Source organism: Nipponia nippon, unplaced genomic scaffold, assembly GCF_047370975.1.
Source record: "Nipponia nippon isolate SJK-2023a ecotype South Korea unplaced genomic scaffold, ASM4737097v1 scaffold_6, whole genome shotgun sequence".
NCBI classification, from domain to species: Eukaryota; Metazoa; Chordata; class Aves; order Pelecaniformes; family Threskiornithidae; genus Nipponia; species Nipponia nippon.
The window spans coordinates 49,575,837-49,598,691 of NW_028262380.1; the positions used below are offsets into that span (position 1 = coordinate 49,575,837).

At 43.0% G+C, this 22,855-nt stretch overlaps 1 protein-coding gene across 6 annotated transcripts in view; it reads left to right on the forward strand.

Annotated features, from left to right (window-relative positions):
- GATB (glutamyl-tRNA amidotransferase subunit B) overlaps nucleotides 1-22,536 on the forward strand; it is a 44,764-nt gene extending 22,228 nt beyond the window's left edge. For 3 of the 6 annotated variants that reach the window (XM_087736438.1, XM_087736439.1, XM_087736441.1), the window contains 8 exons: nucleotides 3,375-3,488; nucleotides 4,556-4,640; nucleotides 4,972-5,016; nucleotides 6,481-6,670; nucleotides 13,224-13,357; nucleotides 13,772-13,850; nucleotides 19,399-19,533; nucleotides 22,070-22,536. In XM_087736438.1, coding sequence (XP_087592564.1) covers nucleotides 3,375-3,488; nucleotides 4,556-4,640; nucleotides 4,972-5,016; nucleotides 6,481-6,670; nucleotides 13,224-13,357; nucleotides 13,772-13,850; nucleotides 19,399-19,533; nucleotides 22,070-22,198 — 911 coding nt within the window. In that variant the 3' untranslated portion in view covers nucleotides 22,199-22,536. Of the gene's footprint in view, nucleotides 1-3,374; nucleotides 3,489-4,555; nucleotides 4,641-4,971; nucleotides 5,017-6,480; nucleotides 6,671-9,815; nucleotides 10,007-11,998; nucleotides 13,195-13,223; nucleotides 13,358-13,771; nucleotides 13,851-19,398; nucleotides 19,534-22,069 lie in introns of those variants that run through there. The other 3 variants (XR_015699666.1, XM_087736440.1, XM_087736443.1) reach the window with 3 other exon arrangements.
- Nucleotides 22,537-22,855: the final 319 nt, after the last annotated feature.

The following is a 22,855-nucleotide window of genomic DNA, read 5'->3' on the forward strand; positions in this document are numbered from 1 at the left end:
CCCTGGCCATCTGCCAGCCCAGGCACATCGCCATTGCTGTTATCAAAATGTTCTCAGGCACATCAGAGTAAGATGATAAGCAGTACTGCAGTACAGCAAGCAGCGAAAGCAAAAAACAGCCACTAATGAGCACTAGACTGTAATATACAGTAAGGCAAGCAATACCCATGGCAAGCACGGGAGCCTATCAATTAATAGCTAAACAACAATAACAGCTACAAGTTTGATCTACCACATTCCAATCAAATCTGTCATTATCTTGAACCCTTTGAGCCTCACGTTGGGTGCCAAAAAGGACTGTCGTGGTTTAACCCCAGCTGGCAACTAAGCACCACACAGCCGCTCACTCACTCCCGCCCCAGTGGGAAGGGGGAGAGAATCAGAAGGGTAAAAGTGAGAAAACTTGTGAGTTGAGATAAAGACAGTTTCCTAGATAAAGCAAGAGCCACGTGTGCAAGCAGAGCAAGACAAGGAATTCATTCACTCTTTCCCATCAGCAGGCAGGTGTTCAGCCATCTCCAGGAAAGAGGGCTCAATCATGCTGCATGAATCATCTTGTAAGTTGCGTATCAGGTCTCAGCTAGTCATAAAATGGGTGTAGGCAGTAAACTTGTGCTGCTGTCATGGATGAGACGGAGTAAACGACAGCGCATAGCAGATATGGGTGCCAGGGTTAATTTAAGAACCAATGAGGTTGCGGCTTTTACCCTACTTGATCATTTCACACACTGCCCCCCCTCTCCCCTCCAGCATTATGTTCACTAGGTCTCAACTTCTCTTCCCACTAGGGAGATCACTGCTGGTCTGGGGAGGTGGGCCAGAAAATTGTGTTGTTTCGTGCTGTGCAGCAGGCTTGTAGATACCGCTCAGGTGTTAGAGGCCAAGGTCCGTAGGCATCCCCTGGCATTTGTCTCCGTGCATCTCCCTGATCTTCAGGATCCTCCCCCGCCTCCAGGATCTCTACTGCTATCTTTCTGAGACCACTTCCTCTTTTGGGAACACCTGCTTTTGGCACTGGCTCTTCTTTCTGGAACCCTGAGGCCCCAGTTTTCGCAATAGGTGATGGGCAGAAGCACAGCGTGTGATCTGCCTCCTAACTGGTGATTCTGTCTCTTGTCTCTCTATTAATCGGAGGATTCGGGTCATGCCATTTTTGCTCAGTCCTAATGTTATCAAAATTTACAAGCAGCCCATGGTTACAGCTAGCAAGGAGCAGGCTTTTGCTTGAGACTTTAAAAGTACAGTTTTGGGCATTCATGCCCTCCACACATACACCCAATTATCAGCTGCCTATTAGTGTTCACAATGTAAGCTATATTTTTGCCTGTGGCAGTTGGCCTCACTGTTGTGGCAACAAATTCAGGCCATAGTATAAGTGGATGCGTCTTCTACGGAACTGAGTCAGAGTGGTGCATGTATCACCCAGGAAATGGGATCCAATAAATGTTGGCTAGTGATGCAAATCTAATTTAATGTAGGGGGAAATAATAATTGCTACACATTATATATGTCGCTGAATCTTTTCTCACACTAGTGTTACACATGTCAAATGGCGAAGGGTTGTTAATACTAAGCAGCCAATTTGCATGCTTCTTTAAAGGCCTTCGTGGACATACATATATACCATCATTTATCACTACTGAATTTGGCCCTAAGATTGCCATTGGAATTGTACTGTAATACCTTTTACTGCAGTGAGATTTCTGACTTTAGAGGAGAATTCCAGTGTTGGGATTATTTTTCCTCCGGTATAGTTGGCTTTAAAAGTATTTGGATTTTTTTTTCAAGGTGGTGTTTTTAAGGGCTTTCTACTGTGGTTTTCCCTCATCATAGTTACGTGCTTTCAAATAAGGGCTTTACGTTCTCATATTTTACTTCATTCTACTTGTGTGTTCAGTGAAGACAAGTGCCCAGTTTTAGCAGGTGTTATTTTATTAACAACAAACAGATGAAAAGATTATTTCATTGCAAAGTGGAAGGAAAAGAAACTGGACTTAAAGTGGGTTTACAGGAAAAAAAGCTTTTTTAAGAACATTTGGGGCCTGGCTCTCCTTTCACTTATGCCTGATTAACTTCATTGTCTTGTCACATTGACACCTACATCCAAGTAGAAGCAGGTCATGTCTCAAAATGAAGCAAGGGCAGGACAAGACTGTTTCTCTTCTGGAACAAGTACTCATTTCACCCCAAAGAGGGAGCACATGCAAAACACTTCTGTTGAAAGAGATGTTGGGTTATTCCAGCACTTTCGTCCTTCATTTACATGTCTGGCAAGACTCTGTGAAAACAGAGGAAATTAGTGCACTGTCATCCAGCCTACTTTGACAAAGTGTACCAAGGCTTCTCTAGTCAATTTACATCTATTGACCAGAATGGATTCTGAAGCCATAGATGTCTTCACAGGTTTAACTCTGAGCTATTTTGCGCTCTCTTTAATAATGCTACTGTATCTAAACAGTAAGTGTTTGTTTCTTCTTATCTGTATTTGAAACAAAAAAAGAGGAAGGCTACAGATGTTCACTGTGCAATATGGGAAAAATGATGTTTCTTTTTAATACAACCTCTCCTGTTTGTTTATTCCCACCAGCTGAATAACTGTGGCAAGCCTTTTCTTCTCAGAAGGAATATCTTTAGAGGAACAAAACTTAGAAAGATACAATTACAAGTTACTTGTGGTTGAGTCATTAAAGATCTCTAAGGACATTATTCCATTTTGGACTAAAGTGCAGGATGCTTTTATATATAACTTCATATTCAGTTTTTGGCAGCCAGGGAAATGTGGGGTGGCGGAGAGATTGCAGTTTCTTGAAGGAGAGGAAGAAAATTACAAAAAATACCCACTACTTCTCACATTTTGTCCTTGAGCTGTAAATTTCCAAGAACATTTTAGTGAATTTGTTCAACATAACTGTAAGTTCTTGTGTTCCATGCTACCGTAGTATATATCCATCAAATTCTAATTCCAAAACGTATTTTTATGCTGTTTTTAGAGGAATGGAAGCTCACAATCCACCATTTTAAATTGCTTGTCTAATCCTGCCCTTTATTTAAGAGCTGTGAATCAGAAGGTTTTTTCACTATAGGCTTAGAGGATCCGTGCTGCACTGCACGATGCAGTTTTCTCTGAGAAGAATTATGAGCAATAATTTTTTTTAAAAAGTAGCATTCTCAGGAAATTTTGAATGATTGGAGGCAGAGTCTTGAGATGGAATCACAAACAGAAAGCTATGATGAGGTGGTTGTTACTCCTTTCTGAACGTATGGAAGTCTGCTATTAATGCTCTGCACATAACATGCAGTTTATTAATGCATGCGAAGGTTATTACTCTGGTTTACAGGGCAGACTATTCTGTTGATGAGGTTTCCTTTTACAGAGGGTCAGCTGAGAGTGGATGCCAATGTTTCTGTGCATCACCCTGGAGAGCCTTATGGAGTGAGGACTGAAGTGAAGAATATCAATAGCATACGATTCCTGGCAAAAGCAGTAGGTAAATGATGGTTGCTTCATTACAGGAGCATTGTAGATATTTTATGTGGTCTGACATGAAATATGTTGGGCTCCTGAGTGCAGTAATTGGCCTTAAATGCCCTGACTAGCTTCATCTGGGTGTCCCATCCATGCACCTTGCCCATGGGTCCAGAAGTCCCATTTAAGCTCAAGCTGGAGCCTTCAGACTTTGCCTGAGCTACATCACAGGCATGCCAGATTTCAGTCCTGCCTCCTGGTGGACCTTGGACCTGTTCTGTAGTCTTGTTCCCAGTTCTGTCTCGGGACTTACCTCCTGCTGCTTCTGACTGAACTCCCTGGATAGACTGTGGACCCAACTCATCCCCTCGCCTTGACTGAGACTGTCAGTGGACCCTTCCTCTCACATGCCTCTGCCCACGCTGTTCAGACCAGTGGGACTGCACCAGACAGTGAGGGCGCTGCCTGTGCTGTGGTCACCCTCGGCTCCTGGCTTATCCTCCTTGTGGAGCAGCCTTGCTCTTGTTGCTCCCTGACAGAATAAATCTTAGTATGGGGTATTGTGGGGATAGCAGCTGTGTTAGTCTGCAGTTTTCTTGCAGAGGTAACCCTCTGCCTGCAAGAAGAATAAAGCAGATGATTCAGTGCCTAGCACGTTTAGCACTGAAATATGTTAGCAGTAGCTCTGTGTCCTTCAATGTAGATGATTGCTTTCCACTGAGTACGGTAGGTGGTGTGTATGAAGTTCAGATGCAGCTTGGGTATGAGCAAGAAAGGATGATTATTACATCTCCAAAAGAGTGATTGGAAGGTCAGTAGGAATATAGGGCTTGGCTGCAGTGCCTGGGAGAAAATGTTTTCTATTTAAAGGGAATGAAAGAAGATGAGGAAAACACACAAAGAAAGAAACAGTGCTGGAGAGAGAGACAGTGACTGATAATTCTGCCTGTAACTACTGCTGTTGATTTCATTAAGGTTAAAACAACAAACTATTCCATTATTGCATAGCAGTGAAAAATGAAATAGTGGAGTGTACAAAAGCTAATAGTGCAGTATAATAAGCTTACTCTTTTCTGTTGTTTCTGTCAGACTATGAAATACAGAGGCAAATTGAAGAACTTGAAAAAGGAGGAACAATTCTGAATGAAACAAGAGCCTTTGATTCCAAGCTTGGGTGAGTTTTTATTTTGGAGGAACATCAGGAATAGCAGCTTTAGAGTGCCGTGGATACCTAGTGACATGATCAGGAGAGGTAACATAGCATAGTCTCCTCACAGGTAGTAATTTGTTCTTAAAGTTGAGGCTTTTTCACAACAGATTGTATGCTACATCACGCAGTGTCTGTGTGAAAATGACTGCCCTGTTACATACACACATTCTTTGAAGTGGCTTTAAGAAACTCTCCGGATCTTCATGAGGCGAAGTTTTTGTTTTGTGTTTTTGCCATAAAACTAATTCTGTGGTGTACCTCTTACTACATCTTACTTGTTTTGTTTTTATTTTAGGTGCACTGTATCAATGAGAGACAAAGAAGGAAAACAGGATTATCGGTATTTTTTGTTTTAATAAGTTAACATTTCAAGAACTGAGAATTTATTTCATTTCTTAAGTGTAGTCAGTGTAATGAGTATGTAAAGTTAGTCAGTATAGTGAGTAGGCATTGGAAGTTTACCTTCCACTGGAAGGGGAAGAGACCTATCAAAATCAGTGCTAGTCTGAGTAGTTGAGATCTAGAACTGTGTCTCATCTCTGCTAAAACCCATAGACTTTTCCCAAAAACTAAGCTGGAGTACCTTAGCTCGAAGCGGGTAAGTTGAAGGTTTACTTTGTGGCCAGTACAAGTGTATTCTTAAGAATGCCTGACATTAAATGTAAGAATAGTCTGACTTAAGCATTGCTCCCACTTTAAGTAAATACTGAGGGAAATTATTTTCAGATAGCAGGCCCTGCCTCTCCATACTTAAATCTACATATATTCTACCACTGATCTTACTAGAGCAGAGCAAGGTTTTTGAAAACACCCCACAAACTTTAAATTTAAATCTGCTTTTTAAATTATAGTTTGTAGAAATGCAGCAGAAAAGGCAGTGATCATTTTATGAATTCCTTATTATGGTAGAGGCTGGCATGAGGCTTATTTAACAAGACTAATTCAAACAAATGCAAAAGAAAATTCATGAAAACCTAGGCAAAACTGGTGAGTCTAAGATATTTCAAATAAAGACCAGAAAGATTATTACTAGTACTAAGATTATGATCAGTATTAAACAGTGTTTTTCAGATTTTTTGTAACTTACTGTGACACATTGTACATTAAACTTAAAATCTATGTTTAGGCAGATTTGAAAGAGGAATTATTATAGTAAATGTAAAGGGTGCCCAATGTCCTTTATTCTAATATTTTTGAACCCCTCATTTGATCGTGTAAGAGTGAGGTTTCTGCTTCAATCGCAGTTATTCAAGTGGTTTGAATTGGCCTTCTCTTTAAGGGAGCCTTTTGTTCTGTGATGGCACCCTGCTGAGCACAGTAACTTTGCTTTTAGCACAGCATGAGATTTCATCAAGACTTTTGAAGTTAGTCTGGAAAAGGTTGCAACCTGCCCAGATCACTCCTGGCAGCTGGCTGTCAATCTGTGTTTTTCCCTGCCAGTCCACTCGCGTTTTGTCCAGATCCACAATTCATGCTTGATGCCAAAAGGAACGGGTTGTTTCCATATCTATTATTATTGTTGTTATTTTTTATTATTATCTTGGGCGCAGAAGTGTTTTGATTACCCCTTTTCTATCATCTGCTCTTTGACAATCAGTGGCAAATACTCAAAGAAAGAAAATAGGGGCTTTATAGCAGTTCAGGGGCTGATCTCTTATTACTTAACAGTGCTATACCAAGCCATGAATTTTTAATATTTTGTTCGGTTGAAATAGTAATACAACTTCCAGGTAAGCATAAACTTGTGATATAAATTTTATTTCTTCTTGTTTAGCTTCCGACTGAAAATAATCATTTTCACTAGGTTCATGCCAGAGCCAAACCTTCCTCCATTGATTCTGTACGATACTAAATCTTTGCCAGCTAATCTGAACCATCAGCAAGTGGTAAATATTGATTGGATTCATGAGAGACTTCCTGACCTCCCCAGTGTGAAGAGAGCAAAGCTTGTTGAACAGTATGGAATTCTTCCTGAACACAGCTTCACCTTATTGGTAGGTCTATTGATCAAGTGCTAAAATAAGCCTAGAGACTTCAAAGTTGCACAGTTTTTGAGAAGATTTACAAATATCATATTAACCAGCTGTCAGTTCTCATGGATGGTTTTAGTTGGAAATACGTGCAATGCACACTTTGTACCTTGAAGCCGTACACACAGAAGGGTGGGGAAAAGCAGCCGTACACAGTGTGCCTAGGAGAAGCATTTCTCATGCAAGGTGCAGTCAAATAACTATTATTTAATATTGATCTTGTCTGTCTACACATGGATGCACCCGTGACTGACTGCAACAAATGTACAACTTCCTGCTGACAAATCCTTGTCTGCAAGTGCCTGCTCTTCTTGTCTTTGGGTCTGGTACGAGGCTGGGCACATTGTCAGTGTTTAACAAATTAATAGACGTGTTTTCCTGACTGCAGAAGCAAAACCCAAAGTTTAAATCTTTCAGCTTCACATGCCCCAGTTGATCTGGCTTCCACATTATTTTGAAAAAAAACCAGACTTATTCTTAGGTAAGTACAAAAAACAGCTGTACAACATCAACTTTGACCTCACAATGCAATTTACCAGGGATAGGTTCAGAAGAGGGGATGAGAAAGAAAAGGATGTGGCAAATATGAATATAAACAAGGACATGACAGCAAAATTTCGTAACTTCCAAAATCATTCTCAAGGGCTTTGAGCTTCTTAAATACAAGCTGCATCATCTCCATTTGCCAATGGTAACTCTGTGTGGGAGTTAGTATACCCACCCAAGATTAGACATTTCACATAGCCAGTTAAGCTAGGACAGTGTCCTGCTTTGGTTACCTCTGTGATTAGCAGAGACAGAAGGAAAACGACTTTAGGGTAAGATTCAGAGCGGAACCGTAAGTACTTTAAATTGTTCTCTGGAGGAGTTCCTTCCCTTTGACTATAAATGGAGGGAGAGCAGTGCACCTGACTTAACTACCTAATATCCTTACTTTATGTGTCTGTAATTTAATACACTTGTCCAGAAACTGGTTCTACAGAAAAATAAAATGGTTCTTTCTTCTGAAGAAAGCTGTTAGGAAAACCGCTCTTGTGGTGGTGTGCCATTTTAGTGAGTTGCAGATCTTTTACTGTTTGGTGGGCAGGTGAGTCATAAGTCTCATCAAAGTCGTGAGGCTGCAGTGATAGCAGCAAGAGGGGTCAGTAGTGTCTTACCTTTCTGTTTCCTTGTGTAAGCTGGAAAACGTGGTTTCGCAGCCAGTATTCCTGTCCATGCGTGCATTTTTTCACAACAACATGTTTCTCACATAGTAAACAGAGCTCAGAAGGGCAGATAGGTTCTGAACTCTTCTTTCTGACTTTTTTTATTCTTCTCCCCCTCTGTGGTGGGTTGACCCCCGCCAGCTGCTAAGCACCACTAGCTGCTGGCTCATTCCCCCACCAGGAGGGGACGAGGGAGAGCATAGGAAGAGCAAAAGCGAGAAGACTCGTGGTTTGGATAAAGGCACTTAAATAAGTTAAGGAAAGAGGAAGGGAAAAACCCCAAAGTGATGCAAATGCAATCACTCACCACCTTCCACAAGTAGACTGATGGACAGCTGGTCTCCGACCAATGACTACCTCCCCAAAAATCCCCTTCCCTCAGTGTTTCTCGTTGAGCATGGTGTTATATGGCATGGAGTATCTCCTTGGTTAGTTTGGGTTAGCTGTCCAGGTTGTGTCCCTGCCCAACTTCATGCCCACCCTCAGCATACTCGCTGTGGGGGGCAGAGTGGGAAAAAGAGAAAGCCTTGACGCTCTATGGGTACTGCTCAGCAGTAGCCAAAACACCAATGTGTTGTCAGCACTGCTTTATTCACAAATCCAAAACACAGCACCCTACGGGCTGCTCTTAAGAAAATAAACTCCATCCCAGCCAGACCCAGTACACCCACTCCTCTCACTTGGCATCAACCCACTTCTTGCGCGTTTCAGTTTTGCTAGTAGTGATGGCTTCTGCTGTGTGGTTTCTGTCGTCTCTATCAACTAGCCCTATATGTTTGCCTCATCAACAACCCTTTCTTTCCACCTGTTCTCTGAAATCACTATTGCCTTTGCCTTTTCCCTTTTAACTTTTTTTTCCTTTTTGCAACATGTAAGACAATTAATGAGCTCCAAGCTGAAATTTGGGATTCAGCTTGTAATAAGATAATGCATCCATTTGAATGCATGAAGTGAACGCGTTCTTCATTGCGGGTCTGCTTTTATTGTGCATTAGAATGTCAGTGTGTATACTCTCCATAAAAGTTGCTTGCCTGTTCACTGAGAGACTAGTTAACCTTAATTCATCTGAAAACGGTACGTCCATTGCTGTGTTAAGCTTGCATCAGAAGCTGCAGAAGATTGCTGATAGGGCCAGATGCACAAATCTAATGAGCATTCTTTCAGGTTAGAGCGCCCAGGAGTGCTCATTAAATAAATGGCAGTGGTAGAGGGATGACGCTAAAATGCAAAATCTCTGTTCTGCGCCAACTTGTTAGAAAAAACATTATGCGCCAAAGTTATAATAAAACAACACCATACTTCAGCATGCAAGTTAGTTTCCGAGCTTACTTCATGAGCTTTATTCTCATATACAAGAGCTACCTGTACGTACTGCAGTACTGAGAATCTGAGACTCCTGCTTTGCCTAATTATAAGACGTACTGAAATGTAAGGAGAGTGTTACCTATTAATATCTTTATATCTGAAATTTCTTAAGCGTAAACTGCTACATTTTTGACAGCTCTGTATAAATTGCAAAAATAAATGAAGTTTCTGATTTTCTTCATGCAGAACCCTTCTTGTTCGTAAAGATACAATTCTTTGAGCCACGTAGACTCCATGGTATTTGGATACTCAATTTCTGCATGCAATTTCTACTTTGCTGTGTCAACTGGCAGGCTGGCAAATACTTCAGTCAAGAAGGATCTCTGACAATGTTGCCAGTTATGGTATTATAATATTTTTGTCTTGCTTCCTATTGAGACAAAAAAATAAGATGTATTGGCATAGACATTAATGTGACGTTTTGTTTTCAAAAAGCATGCTGAAGTCCAGGGAGGACCATCCAAAAAATAGATCAATTGTCACAATACAGCCTTAGAAAAAAAACAGTCTGATCATTTCCTTTCTCGTCTGAATTCCAGGTCTTCCTGTACATTTACTGTTCCCCTGCTTACTCAGATAAAAGTAGCAGTTCCACTTGGGCTTTGGCTCACTGCTTTGGTGGAACAATTACATCGGTGAATCCTTGGAACAGTCAAAAGTGGGATGCTGTAGAAGTTGGTTTTGACCATTTTGTTTATGACATGCCGTCCTCATACATGATGGTGTGCAGGTGACTTTATGCTTATTTTTAGAACTTAAATTGCTTTATAAGAAGCTATAGGAAAAAGTTTGAACTTTCTTTGACTGCTCTGCTTGTCTGCTTTAATAGGCTAGATTTTCTGTTTTTTTCCCCTGACGATCTTGCGCATTTTTGCAGCAGTTGTTACCTCACAGTTGGTTATTGTAGGAACTGTGATGGTGAAAATGGGAATAAGAAAGCAGAAAATGACATTTTATTTGTTAAATTGATGTAGTTCTCTTCTTCAGTTCTTTGGGAAACATTATTGGTCTTTAAAAGCATAAGTTAGCGTTACAGACCCAATGTCCCGAAAGATTGTACCCATGGTATTTTGTAAAACAATGTATTGTTTTAAATTTGTTTAAAAAGCAGCTGGAATCACTCCACCACTAGTTTTTTTGGCATCTCAGTACTATTAAGCGATCGTTTTAAACCATGTTTGAGAAAGAAATTTGCATCTGGTTGAAATACTGGTATGTCAGATTTCATGCCAGTGAGACTCTAATGAACAAGTTACGGCATATTTGGTGTGTAACGGGAGCACCGAGTGGGCCTGAATCACAACCGTGGTGCTGCAATTCCAGATCTCTGATTTTCCTTCTATGAAGATTAAAATACGTTATTCAGAATTAAGTGAGAACAGTCAGTTAGCGTTCCTGTAAACCAGCCTGTTAGAGCATGCAGTGGTTTTCAGCTCAGATCTATCGCAAGGGACAGGGCTGTGTGTTGGTAGTTGGAATGAATTTGGCGTGAAGAAAGTTGACCAAAATGCAGAACAAATTAAAGTCAAGTTCAAGTAGTACAATATCTAGAAATTGATGCTAATCAAGTTATGCCTGCGTTTTTCTAATATGGCAAGAAAATAAGGAAAATGTTTCATTTCTGTCAGTCATTTTCATGTTTTGACATTTTGCCGTATTCATTTCAGTCTAGCATTGCTGGGTTTTCCTACGCTTTGGCTACAGAAAATGACAGTCACTTTAAAAAGCCTAAAACTAAATGCAAAGGAATTCTGGGGAATATGTCTGGTTTTGCGTGCACAAGTAGCGAGTATGGGGTTCAGTACCTGGTAGCATACTTAAGTCTGTCTGTCTGTCTGTCTGAGTATTCCTAGGCTTTTCTCCTCTTGCTACCTGGAAATCGTCTTACTAAAATGTGAAGGCTGGGTGTGTTTGTCCTTGATTTTCAAAGGTCTGGCAGCAGGGTCAGAGCTGTAGCTCCAAGCCAGGTTGTTGGCATCCAGAAATCTGAATGCGCCCACTGCTAGGGATACGCTCTCCAGCCTATACGTGATGACGGGGTTGGACGTGCTGCCTCTGAGTTGTGTAGCCTGCGTTCAGACATGTGGCACCCGCAGACATTGTTTTCGTGTGCATAATGTTGTAGCTAGACCCGCTCTGCCTGGAGCGTTTGTAAAACCTTCTGCAGCATGTGTAAAGAAACCAGCATTTATACGTGCTCACTTTTTCCTACCTAAATTGGACAGGTGTTTTTGTGGAAGGGAACCCGCTGTTTAAATAATCAGTGTTTGTTTGTGCTAATGAATCCTGAGGTGAATTAGAAAGAGTACAGTATTTAGTAATGCATCATTTTAATAATTCCACTTAACACACACGCAGTTTTTAATCAAGGTTACTGTACTTTGGTAATCACGTCATTCCTTTACTGTTTTTTTAAAGCCAGATTTGTTCCTCTAGTCTATTTAGCCTTAGATTTTACATTATTTGATTACAAAGTAACTGCTAGTTAAATTTGTAAGAACACTGGAAAAGAAGGGAATTATGTCTGTGTGTATTAGATAGCTAGCTAGGGGGAGTTACAAGATTTACCTTGGTTGACAAAAGACCTCAGTGGCTTTCCTAGGCTGAGAACTTGGTGTCTTTGCTCACGGTCTCAAGGTAAAGGGGACGGGTCTGATTTTTGTCACACCTGTTTTACAGCACATCAACCATTAATCTAAGTACATTTTGTTCTGTTTCACAGAACAGAGAGCAGTAGTCTGCAGTCTTCTCAAAAGCCATACATCATCACCAATGAAAAATGCGGTATCAAGAGCTGTTGGAAGTTTGTGTTGTGAAAGTTTTGCGGAGGAAAGTCTAAAATTCTGTATTGCTATGGTGATAAATCTCCTTTAAAAACAAGGGCGAGTGAGACTGTTTTGACGGGATGTGTTTGAGCGGAAAAGTCAGGCTTTGGTTTAGTACGGACCTGCACTCTTTTTGCTCAGAACTGTTCAGAGAGATCTGGCTGCAGTCAGTATGTGCTTGGAAAATGTTTTTGCTGTGATGATAGTATACTTAGAATAGCTCCTTGGCTGTCTCTAAACTGTTACCTCTCACAAATTCTGAGAGCTGGCTTGTCCTCCTGTGCATTTATGCCACGCACTGCAGAAGTCCAGTGGCACGCTGGATTTGGATTCCTCCTTGAAAAGGCAGGAGCTGCCGCTTAATATCTCTTCAGCCTTCGGTAGACCTAATGAGTTCTGTGCTACAGTTAAAGATCCATCAATGCCTTGATGACAAACAGCACAGCATTCACCAGACTGTGCAGTGTCTGTTCTTCTAAAAACCATCTCAGATTTCACTTAGGCTATAAATTGAATCCCCTACTGTCATACCTTCTGAGCATTTAGGGTGCTGTGGAAAAGCTTACATAGCTTCTCTGAAAATACTAGAAAAAGAAAACCTTGATTCTTACAGTGTGACCTTTCCGTATTATTGAAGGGTGAATGCAAGCTAAACTTATTCCTTAAATCCAAAATAAATAGAAGTGATTGCAAGATCAAGAGTGAAATGTCTGTAGACAGTTTCAAGAAAAATCTCTTCTTGGTAAAAGGTGGCACAACAGCCTGTCAGATGGCAGCATTATATTTTCTAGCATTATACATATTTAAAACGCATGAGGAGATGAGAAAGCTTCCCCCAAATGCTAATTTTAAGGAGGAGTTAAGAAAAAAAGATCACTCCTTTATTGGAAGTTCCCTTGAAACAGACAGGCTGGCAGATAAGCTGTATGTACCCATTCCAGGCGTAACATAGTTTGTTTGCTGTTATGTTAATAAAATGACTCCAAAGTCTTGGGACTTTACAATGAATTTACAAAACCAAGTTTACTTTAGGACTAAGTATTTATACTACAAATGTAATTGTATAATTAAACATGTTTGCACTCTGGTATCTTTTTGATGCATGTAACTTTTCTTAAACAGAATGAAGACGGATTAACAGAATTCTTTGAAAATGTGGTAAAAGAGACCCAGATGAAGCCAAAGAAAGTGATCGGCTGGATTCTAAATGACCTGCTCAGTTATTTGAAACAACATTCCCTTACAGTAAAGGAAAGGTCAGGCTTCTTGATTACTACCGTGGTGAAACAGAAGTGATCCTTTTCTCATGTACCATGAATGGTATCATGTCACTCCATTGCTCGCTTCTGCTTTAGTTATTATCTGTGAAGTCTGTTACGCTAGGCAGTACTACGTAGGCCTTGACTCTGTCACGCCGAATGAAGTTAACCAAATACCTTGCAGAGAAGAGGACCGTGTAGTTAAGAGTAACAATCAGAGCCTTCCTTCTTTGGAATATGACAGTGGTAAGGCATAATCAGGCAATCGGTACCAAAGTTGAATACAGTGTATCATGAGGAAAAATACTAGCTTGTCATGCAAAACGGTGTGATCTTTAGGCAAGCAACAGTAGCGCAGATATATTACTTCACCTTATTCTCTGAGGTAACTTCTGCCCCCTTTTTCCCTAGCCCAGTCAGTTCTTTTCTCCTGGCTGACCTTCTGAACCTTCTAGAAAAAAAAGAAATTTCTTCTACAGCAGCAAAGCAGGTAAGTACCTTTTTGATTTTACTGTACTTTGAGCCTGTGGCTGCTTACTCCATTCATGTAGCAATTTTGTAATCAGTCAGTGTGTACCAGTACATCAGTTGCTTTAAAAGGAAATTACTTGGGAGTGTTGATGAAGGATTAATTTTGTATCTACTATATAAATATGATAAATGAGAATGCCTCGTGTGTGTATAATCTTACAGATATATCTGCATATTCAGTGTTAGAAGTGGGCGCAAGCCAAATAGCAGATTTAAGCAATGTGAACTGAAATCAAATAAATAAATCCTGCTTCTGAACAGACTGGACGCTAGATCTCAATTTCACAGTTCAAGTCAGACCTGAGTGAAAGGTCAGTGGGAGTTAATCCATGACTTGCAGTTAAGCTGAGAATATCTACCGGGTACTAAGGGACAGTAAGGTCTACTTTCCCAAGCATTAGCATGTGGAAAAGGGTAGAATTCACCCGAGTGTAGTCACAAAAAGAGTTCTGCTTTGGTGTACCTCTGAGGCAAAGTGGAGAGGTCTGGCCTTTCTTTTATCCTTGCTTCTTTGAGCAAGTGCTATCGTGGACGTCTCAAGCAAGTACTGATGGTAAAGCCAGTTTTCCCCTCTTTCTAAATATCATCTTGCTTAGGACAATCTGAAAAATCAGCTTTTGATGATCTGTATCTAAAATTGTGAACTGCTTATGATGGGTACCGTGACTGCTGTGTCTGTAGACAAAATTTGGAGGTTTTTTGGGATAGGCACAAATCTGTCATTCATCTCAAATTGTTGCCAGCTCATTTATGTGGAATGCATTGTCTTTTCAGATGAATTATTATCCTCTAGACAAGTACATTAGATGACTGCTTCTTCTCAGGTGTTTGTCAGTGAAACTGTTAATAAAGATATTTAACTTGCATTGTCTGCTTTCAAGGTTTTAACACTCTGAAATACGCAGGGCGGGTTTCCATCTTTCTAGCACTTATTGATTTAATCCAAGTACAACTTTGGAATAGCACTGAAGTCAGTTCACTTTTTCTTGCATGATGATTATAAACCAAGTGTAACTGTTGCAAATGCGGCTCTTTACCCTCCTTGGAGACACTCACACTTCCTGGTTTGTTGTTTTTGTTTTTGGAGATGCTTGTGGTTCTTAATTAAGTTGGTCTGGTTGTTGGTCTGCTTCTGTGAATAGCCAGCTGCATGTGACAGGTGTCATAAATAAGGATTTAAGTGCCTGACTTCAGGCACGTGCATTTGGAAATTTTGGATTGGAAAAGTAAAAGCTTCAAAAAGGAGATAAAGTATTAATAGGAAAAGCATTGGCATGCAGAGCGGTTCTGTGCCTGCGGGGTTATGGCACGCTCGTCGGTTTGGTGTCTGCCTTTGAAAGGGAAGCTTTGCAACTCCGGTCTTAACTCGCATCTTCCTTGTGGAGGTAGAGACAGGGTACTAAGGCTCTTCTACGGGAGTTGCTTGCGTTGTGATCTATTTGTGTGCCAGCACTTCTGACAGGTTATGAAATGTCAAGAATTTCAGAGATGCTTTTCTTGTTTAATTACCAACTCCTTGTAATGTGCATGTTGTCCTCGGTGTTCTGAAATTGGACACAGAGAAATAACAGTACTCTTTGCCATCACTGAGTGATGCTATCAAACTGCAGAAACCTTGCCACATTTAGAAAAGCATTTTGGTTGCCTGGATGTTGGAAGAATAACAAATGTTTATAACAATTCTCAGCAGTAGGCAGAGATACTGGGTGGCCCGAGGGCAGAAAGGGCTATATATACACAAGAGCAGATGACTTGCAGCACTTGGGGTGGGGGAGAATGAACTGCAGGGGTAGAGACAGATCCGACGAGAAAGGACGGAAGGATTCCATCCGTGCGCAGACATGCACACACGTACATGCTCGCTGCAGGAAGCTGTTAACAGTTTAAATTTTTTAAGAGGTTTTGTGTTCGGTCTCTGCTGTGTAAGGCACTAAAACCCAGGCAGATAAAAGCTGTGAGCACTGATTATAGACGCGGACCATTGTATGGTAGGATGCATATGCCACGGAAAGGGTGCTGTGCGCTTACATAATTACCACTTAGGTAATTACAGAGCTCACACCCAACTTGCCATCAAATACAGCATCCTACTCCAGAGGTCTCCGAAGCAATTTCACACTGGTGTGCCTGTCCAAAGGGGAGCAGCTTCCAGCTCTGCCGGCGTGCAGGGCTGTGGGGTGAGCGTGTCCTGGACCAGGGCACCTGCACGGGCCCGTGCTGTGGCCCACCCCAGAGGCTCCGTTTTGAAGCCCGCGGTGGGAGGTGCCGGTGCTGCTCACCCAGGGCCGAAACCAGTCTGATGGGGAGTGCGCCCGAGATGGGGCCTCGGTCCTCCTTTGCAGGGCTAGCAGCGAGTACATCTCTGGCATAGGGGGCCTGCCTTTGAGTTACGGCATTGCGGGAGGAGGCTGGTTCCTGGCCCAGGGAAGCAGAAACTTGCCCCTGCTGCTGAAGAGCCGTGCTGGAGCAACTCCTCACGGACATCCTTGTCACGCGTTCGTCAGGGATCTGTAGCAGGGCATGAAGCAGAGCAGACCCCAGGTCTTGTTTGCTTCTGCAGTTGCGTAGGTCGCCCACATAGGAATAACTTCAACAGACCCACTTGGCCACTTGAAGTAGATAGCAGGGAAATGAGTACAGTACACAAACCTAAACAGAACCATCTGCTTTGACAATTACGGCCATACCATCTGGAGGACTGGACCCAGCCTGCCCCTCACATTTGTCAGAGGCTGAGGGACAACTGCCAGACGTCGAGGCTTCCATCACTGGAAAGGAGAGATGCCCACAGGACTGAGTGGAGTGGTGCTGCCTGCTGCTTCCCTCCCACCCTTGGCAGCAAATCACTGCAGATAGGGTTTCCAGTTGGAGCGTTCTCAGGCACAGCAGTCAGCTGGCACGTTCACCAGTTGCAAAATGTTTGATATGGTGCCTGTGGCAGCCAGACGTGTAAGTCCTGATTAATTCATCTTGACCAATGGTTTGCTGCTATGCCTGTGTAGGTAGAGACCGCAGAACGTCATTAAAATCTAATCACGCTCGGGCAAGAATCAATAGTAGAAACTACTGAGATTTCAGTAATGGAAATGAGGCCTGAGATTCTCGTTTTGGCTCTGGAGACTTCATAATTTGATCCTCCTGTTCTGGTGCAGGCAGTTTGTGTAAATGAGTTGAAATCATTTTTTAAACTGCTTTCTTTAGATTCATTCTCCTTGCCAAGTGGAGAAACACATTTTTAAAAGTGCATCTTTGACAGGTCTTGGCCACATCTCTTTCTGCTTTCCTACACACCTGTAAACAAGCAAGGGCCTTGTTAACATTGTTGCTCTACTAGCTGAGCGGAGATGCTTGTTACCAAATGGAAAAGTACACATGATGCAGATGTCACAGAGAAAATCTGGTGCCTTCAAGGTTTCTAATGGGCAAGCTTTTCTCCGTGCCAGGAGACGTTTGGCATAGGAACAGCAGGGAATCAGAGCCGGATCTGTGACTGTCAAACTGTCCTGGCCCTGCTCTGAGTCAGCCTGATGTATGAGTTGCTCCTGGGTAACTCTGCCATGGTCGGCTGCGTAGATTTTGTTTGTTGCAGATTTTCCCCTCCTGCAGCCCATGGCACCCTGCTTGAATACATACCAGTCCGAAAAATCACATCTGCCTTTTTCCAGGAGAGCGATAGGGCTTATTCATTGTCCAGCCCCCGATTTGTGCAGCGCTTCGGCCTCCCCAGGGTGTTTTGCTATGGGCTGTGCTGTGCGAAGAGGACAGGGCCCCCTCTGAGGAGTGACGTACCGTCCCGGTGCCTCGCGAGGCCTCGAGGACGGAAAGCTTTCCGCCTGCTCCCTCAGGGAAGGAGCAGGAGGGGGCTGCCTGGGGTAGCAATGGAGTGCAACATAAAAAAGGCAGGCGGCTGCAGGCAGGTTCAATCTTTGTTGGATGTATTTCTTTCCAGGGGTATTCCAGATAGCACTGGCATGATGATTTTTAAGTACTGCGCTAGAAGGAAGATCTTGTAGAAGACATCATATACTGCACTGATTTATTTAGATATAAACAGCTGAAAGCTTTACTTACAGCGGTCGTAACTCTGGCTGCTTATCAGTAACTTTAATATTGCGATCTGCCTTTAACCCTCTTACAGGGGAAGACAAGATGTAGCTGCCACAGTACAGCCACGTGTCGTTACCCTCTCTCAAGGTCTCCAGCAGAGCGATAAGATCCTATAGAAAGCTTTGGGGTACCGCTGGCAAACAAATCTCCTCTTGCAGGAATTGTGTCAATGCATGGTTCTTAAGTACCTGTTGTGGCTACAAAATTGTTTAACTGAAGGTCTTTTGTAGCAGAAAATCCTTCACGCTGACGAAAATTGCTGGGGTAGTTAAGATACCATCCCACATGCTTCATTTTTCCTAAGTTGTCTTGCTGCCCTGCTAATTATTTAACATGCAGTTTGAATGCCCCTTCTCGTCTCCCCATCCCAGCCTCTTTTTCATCCTACAGTGAGTATTTAATGCAGAAATTTCGCCGTGACATCCATTTCCATATTGGTACACAGCAATGGCCCAAACGTACAATTACATCTTCAGCTCAGGATGGAGCACAAGCAGCTGTTTTAATAAGGGTTTTCTTTCTCTCCTCCCACAGCTCTGAAATAAGAGCAAAGGGAACGCAGAAAATGACTGCCCAAGGAAATTGGTTTTTTATAAATGTTCTCTTCTCTCAAGTTTATTCCAGGGCAATAGCCCTGCTACAGTGTAGGAAAGCACACTAGCATTAACAAGTGGTTATTCCGGAGGCCTGGGTTTGCCCAGCATTCCAGTACTGGAGGTGATGCATAGGTGAGCTGGAGCTGCTGCATTCGTTCTGCTCGGCCCCATTTTTCTTCTGCTTTGTCACGCGTATCCTCATTACAGCTTGCTGATGAGGGCTGGTAATGGGATGAGTTACCTGGGATTGGACTTGGTACAACAGTCAGCTAATCGTCAGTTCCCGGGCAGAGACATTTCTCAGGGAAATGCATTTTCTTGCTGCTCTTAGGCAGTTCTTGTGAATAATGCGAGACGAGCGCGAGCACTGCCTGAGAAACAGCCTTGCAGCGGGTGACGGTCTCTGCCGTGGTGCCCCCCTCTCCCAGCGAGGGAGCCGCGGCTTAGTGCAGCCAGGCAGAGGGGGGCTGCGCTCGGTGAACTTCGCTGACCAGGTACCATCGCTGGTAGTAGCGGGCAGCTCCCGGTACTGCGGTAGGCTGGAGAGCTCCGGCTGGGAACCATTAACCTGCCCTCGTGCAGTGAGCGAAAACGCTTTGTCTTATTTCAGGATGCAGAAAAGGAGGGAGGGTACAAGAGCTCTGTCAGCGAGGCACAGGATTCAATCTTGGGTTTGTTCACGTTTAGACAATCTGCTCTCGCTTTAACTAAAATCTGGCTTCTTGGATCGGTAACTGAAATACTGCATGTAAACAACATTGATACGTCAAGACGCTGACCTTCGCTACTCACTGTGATTTTCAGGTGCTTGCGGAATTGTGGAAGGGAGAAGGGAAGACTCCTCTTGAAATTGTTAAAGAAAAGAAACTTGAACTGATACAGGATCAAAACGAGCTTGAACAGATCTGCCAGGCGGTGATTGATGGACAAGAAAATGAGGTGATTATGATGGTGCTGGGAAGCTTGTGCACTATGGCAGTCTGTGGCACTAAAAAGGGGGGTGAAATGGCCTTTTTTTTTTTTTCTCCCTTTGATTGGCATTTGAGCTCTAGAGCCAGTAGAGGAGCATTAAAGCTGCTGCTCAGATATTACCAGGCTTTTCTTCTCCTTTCTTATTTTACTAAGTGTTTTTTTGGAAATTGAAGCATACACAGAACGATCAGCAGAAGAAATTACCAGTCTGGCTAATGCGCTAAGTCATTCTGAGAGACCATAAAAATTTAATGCAGGAAGGCAAAACTGTGGGGCTCTCTCCCTCTTCAGCTATACCGCCATTAACCCGACCTGGCCACCCGGCCGCATAACTCTGATTTTTATGTCATCTGTTGTGATATTAGGGCAACGCTGTTAAACTGTTCTGAAGCTGGAGATTGAAGCTACCTCCAGCAAGGCATGTATTAGTTATGGAATGAGAGACTGCATCAGAGGCTGGCAAGGCAAAAATGTTACTTGCATCTGTCTCCGTCCACTGCCAAAGCGACGGGCCTAGCTGGCTCTCCTGCCTGACAATGCCTGTGGGTGGGGAGGAGCCGAACCCCCGCGGCAGCGGTGGCAGCGGCTCCAGCGCTGCTGTCCGCCCTGCCGGTCTGCTGCTGGGCTGTGGCAGCAGCGCAAATGCTGCAGTAGGAAAGATGGGGGTTTGGCTCTCCCCCATCTCCTTGGAAGGACACGCAGCAGCCCGTGCGGCTCATCGGTCTCCCAAGGTCTGAGCTGGGAAAAAGGGAAAAAAAACCTGTTGAGCACGAAGGGGAGGAGTGGGAAGGGATCTTGACAGAGCCTAAAATCTGCCTTATAAAAAGCAAAATGAAAACAAGTGCTTATATGTTCTCTGGAGCAAAAATGTAAAAGCAGAAGTGAATAGCTTACTTCTACTATACACATTGTCTAGATACATTTGCCATTTGGAAAAAAACATTAACATCTTTTGAGAACAGTACCACCCACCCCAGATCTCATTGGGGGGGTGCTAACAGCGCTGCAAGAGCTTTTGATAAAGAAAATGAGCTTGCAGTAGGTCGGCATGACCTCCATCAGACTGACTCATTTGCAGAGCCTGATAAAAGCGCTGCTGCATTTTCAGACTGGTACAGAAGCACAAGCGTGGATAGAAAAAATGTTAGAACTGACTGGGAAGTGCAGACGCTGAAGGTCTGTAACTACACTCCCATTTCAATAGTAATGCACTCTCCGAGAATTTAATTCCTCCCTGTTTTCCACTGTTTTAGTCAAGCCAAATGCAGTAGAGCGGCCTCACTTCCCTGCTTTTTCCAGGCGATCTTTCGCCGAGGCAAAAGCTGCCTTGAAGGCCTGTAATTCATTGCTTTAAATTGCTGTGAGAGCTTACCTTACAAAATAGAGTTAGCCGAGTACTTGACAGGGGGAAAAAAAAAAGTATGCCTTGCTTTTTGATAGGAACTTTCTTTAAAATCAACTAACTTGCAGACAGTTGCTCAAGCCAACACTGAGCACTTTATGAAAACGCAGTGTCTGGATTGTACTGTATTCTGCCCCATAGGGGTAATTTCTGGCAGATCAGGAGCAATGAGTCCTTTCCATATTGTGACATGACAGAGAAGATTTTAGACCGCCAATAATTGGGATACCGTAATGAGTAGCAATATTTGCATTTGTGCTTGGTGTTGGCACAGGGGGTGGTTCATACGTTTGCAATCCTTCCCTTACTATCTGTAAATATGCCGTCCAGTTTCATCGAAGCTGTCGTGTTCTGCCCAGTAACTCTGACAACGCAGAGAATGCCTTCCCTGCCGCGCAAACAACACGAAGGCCCCAAGCTTGTCTTTCAGCAGCAGCGTCTCCTTTAGAAATGCCTGACAGTGAAATTCCCAATGCTTTTTTCAGTGTCTTTACTTAGCTTTTAAATGTGGCCCTTGCTATTTTGCAGGTGATTGTGCATCAAACACTAGATGTCTGATAGGAGGTCCTATTTCTGATCAGTTAATTAATTGCTAAGTTGCAAAGGATGCCTCGCTTAAAGGAAATAACATGCTGTTACAAAAACACCTACTTCTGCACTTGAAGGGCCTCACAAATATTATCAAATAGATTGTGATTTGATGCAAATTACTTGTTATAACAGAACAGTATGTCGAGTAAAAAGGTAGAGCCTCTTAGCAAACAGAAGTGGGTCTCATTTTTCTGGCTCTCTTCCAGAAGTCTCTGTTCAAGTTGTAGACACTGTTAAAATCCAAAAGTGCTTTCTGACTTTTTCAGTAAGAGGAGATCTTTCTATTAGTCGTAAGGCCCTGCTGCTGCTGTAGGGACGTGCTGTTGTCTCATGGGAGCAGGGCAGGAGCTTATTGCAAAGCTGAAGGCAGTTTTTATAAATAACAGCCCCAAATACAGTATTCTGTCACAATGGTCCAAAGGACAAAAATATGCGTACCTTGGCTGTGAATGAGTGAAAATGTCCAGGCTTACTGTAACAGTGGTGTCTGTTGATTTTTTTTCTCTAAAGGTTATGGCAATAAAAGCAGGAAATCGAAAAGTTCTAAATAAGTTAATTGGCCTGGTACAAAGAGAAACACAAGGACGATCCAATCCTGTTCTGGTGAAGCAATTATTAGAGAAGAAGCTGTCAGAGTAGCCACAAGAGAAAACCACCCAAGTGTCCACAGAAGACACGTGCTTCGTTCTGTCTGGTTCACTGCAAATGAACTTTGGTGCCTCCTCGTGTGTCCTCAGGACTGCTGGTTATTCTTCAAGCAGCGTTACGTCCTAGCCTTCCCCGGGCGCATCAGCCAGGGGCAGATGAGCAAAGGAATAGGAGATGATGCAGTCATTGGCATCCCCCTCACTTCGGTGTGGCATTCGGAAACGTGATTTCCACACAGCCGTGGGAAACAAGTTCCCAGAGGTGCCTGCGAGCATGCAGAGAGCTGAAGCTGTACTGGTTAGCTTTGCAATAAAGCAAGCGTAAACTCAGCTTTTCTAGCTGCCTTTTTGTGAGAAGGGAGATTCACACATCTTGGATGCAAAATCTGGTGGCGCATGCTAATAACTCACTGTAAATCAGTGTGAGCACTCTAGTAACAATGATTAGGACACGTGGCAGTCATTAAGACGCCCACGTGTGCCTCCATGCCTAGCAGAAGGGAAAGAAATGTCCACTGCTACCATTCTTCCTGGTTTCTGAGGGATGGGGAAAAGACGAAGTCGCTGGCTGCTTAAGTGCATGCCTGAGGCGAGTGCCACAAACATCTAAGAAGGAGCGTCAGATTGTTTGCTCGCCTTCTCCTTGGTG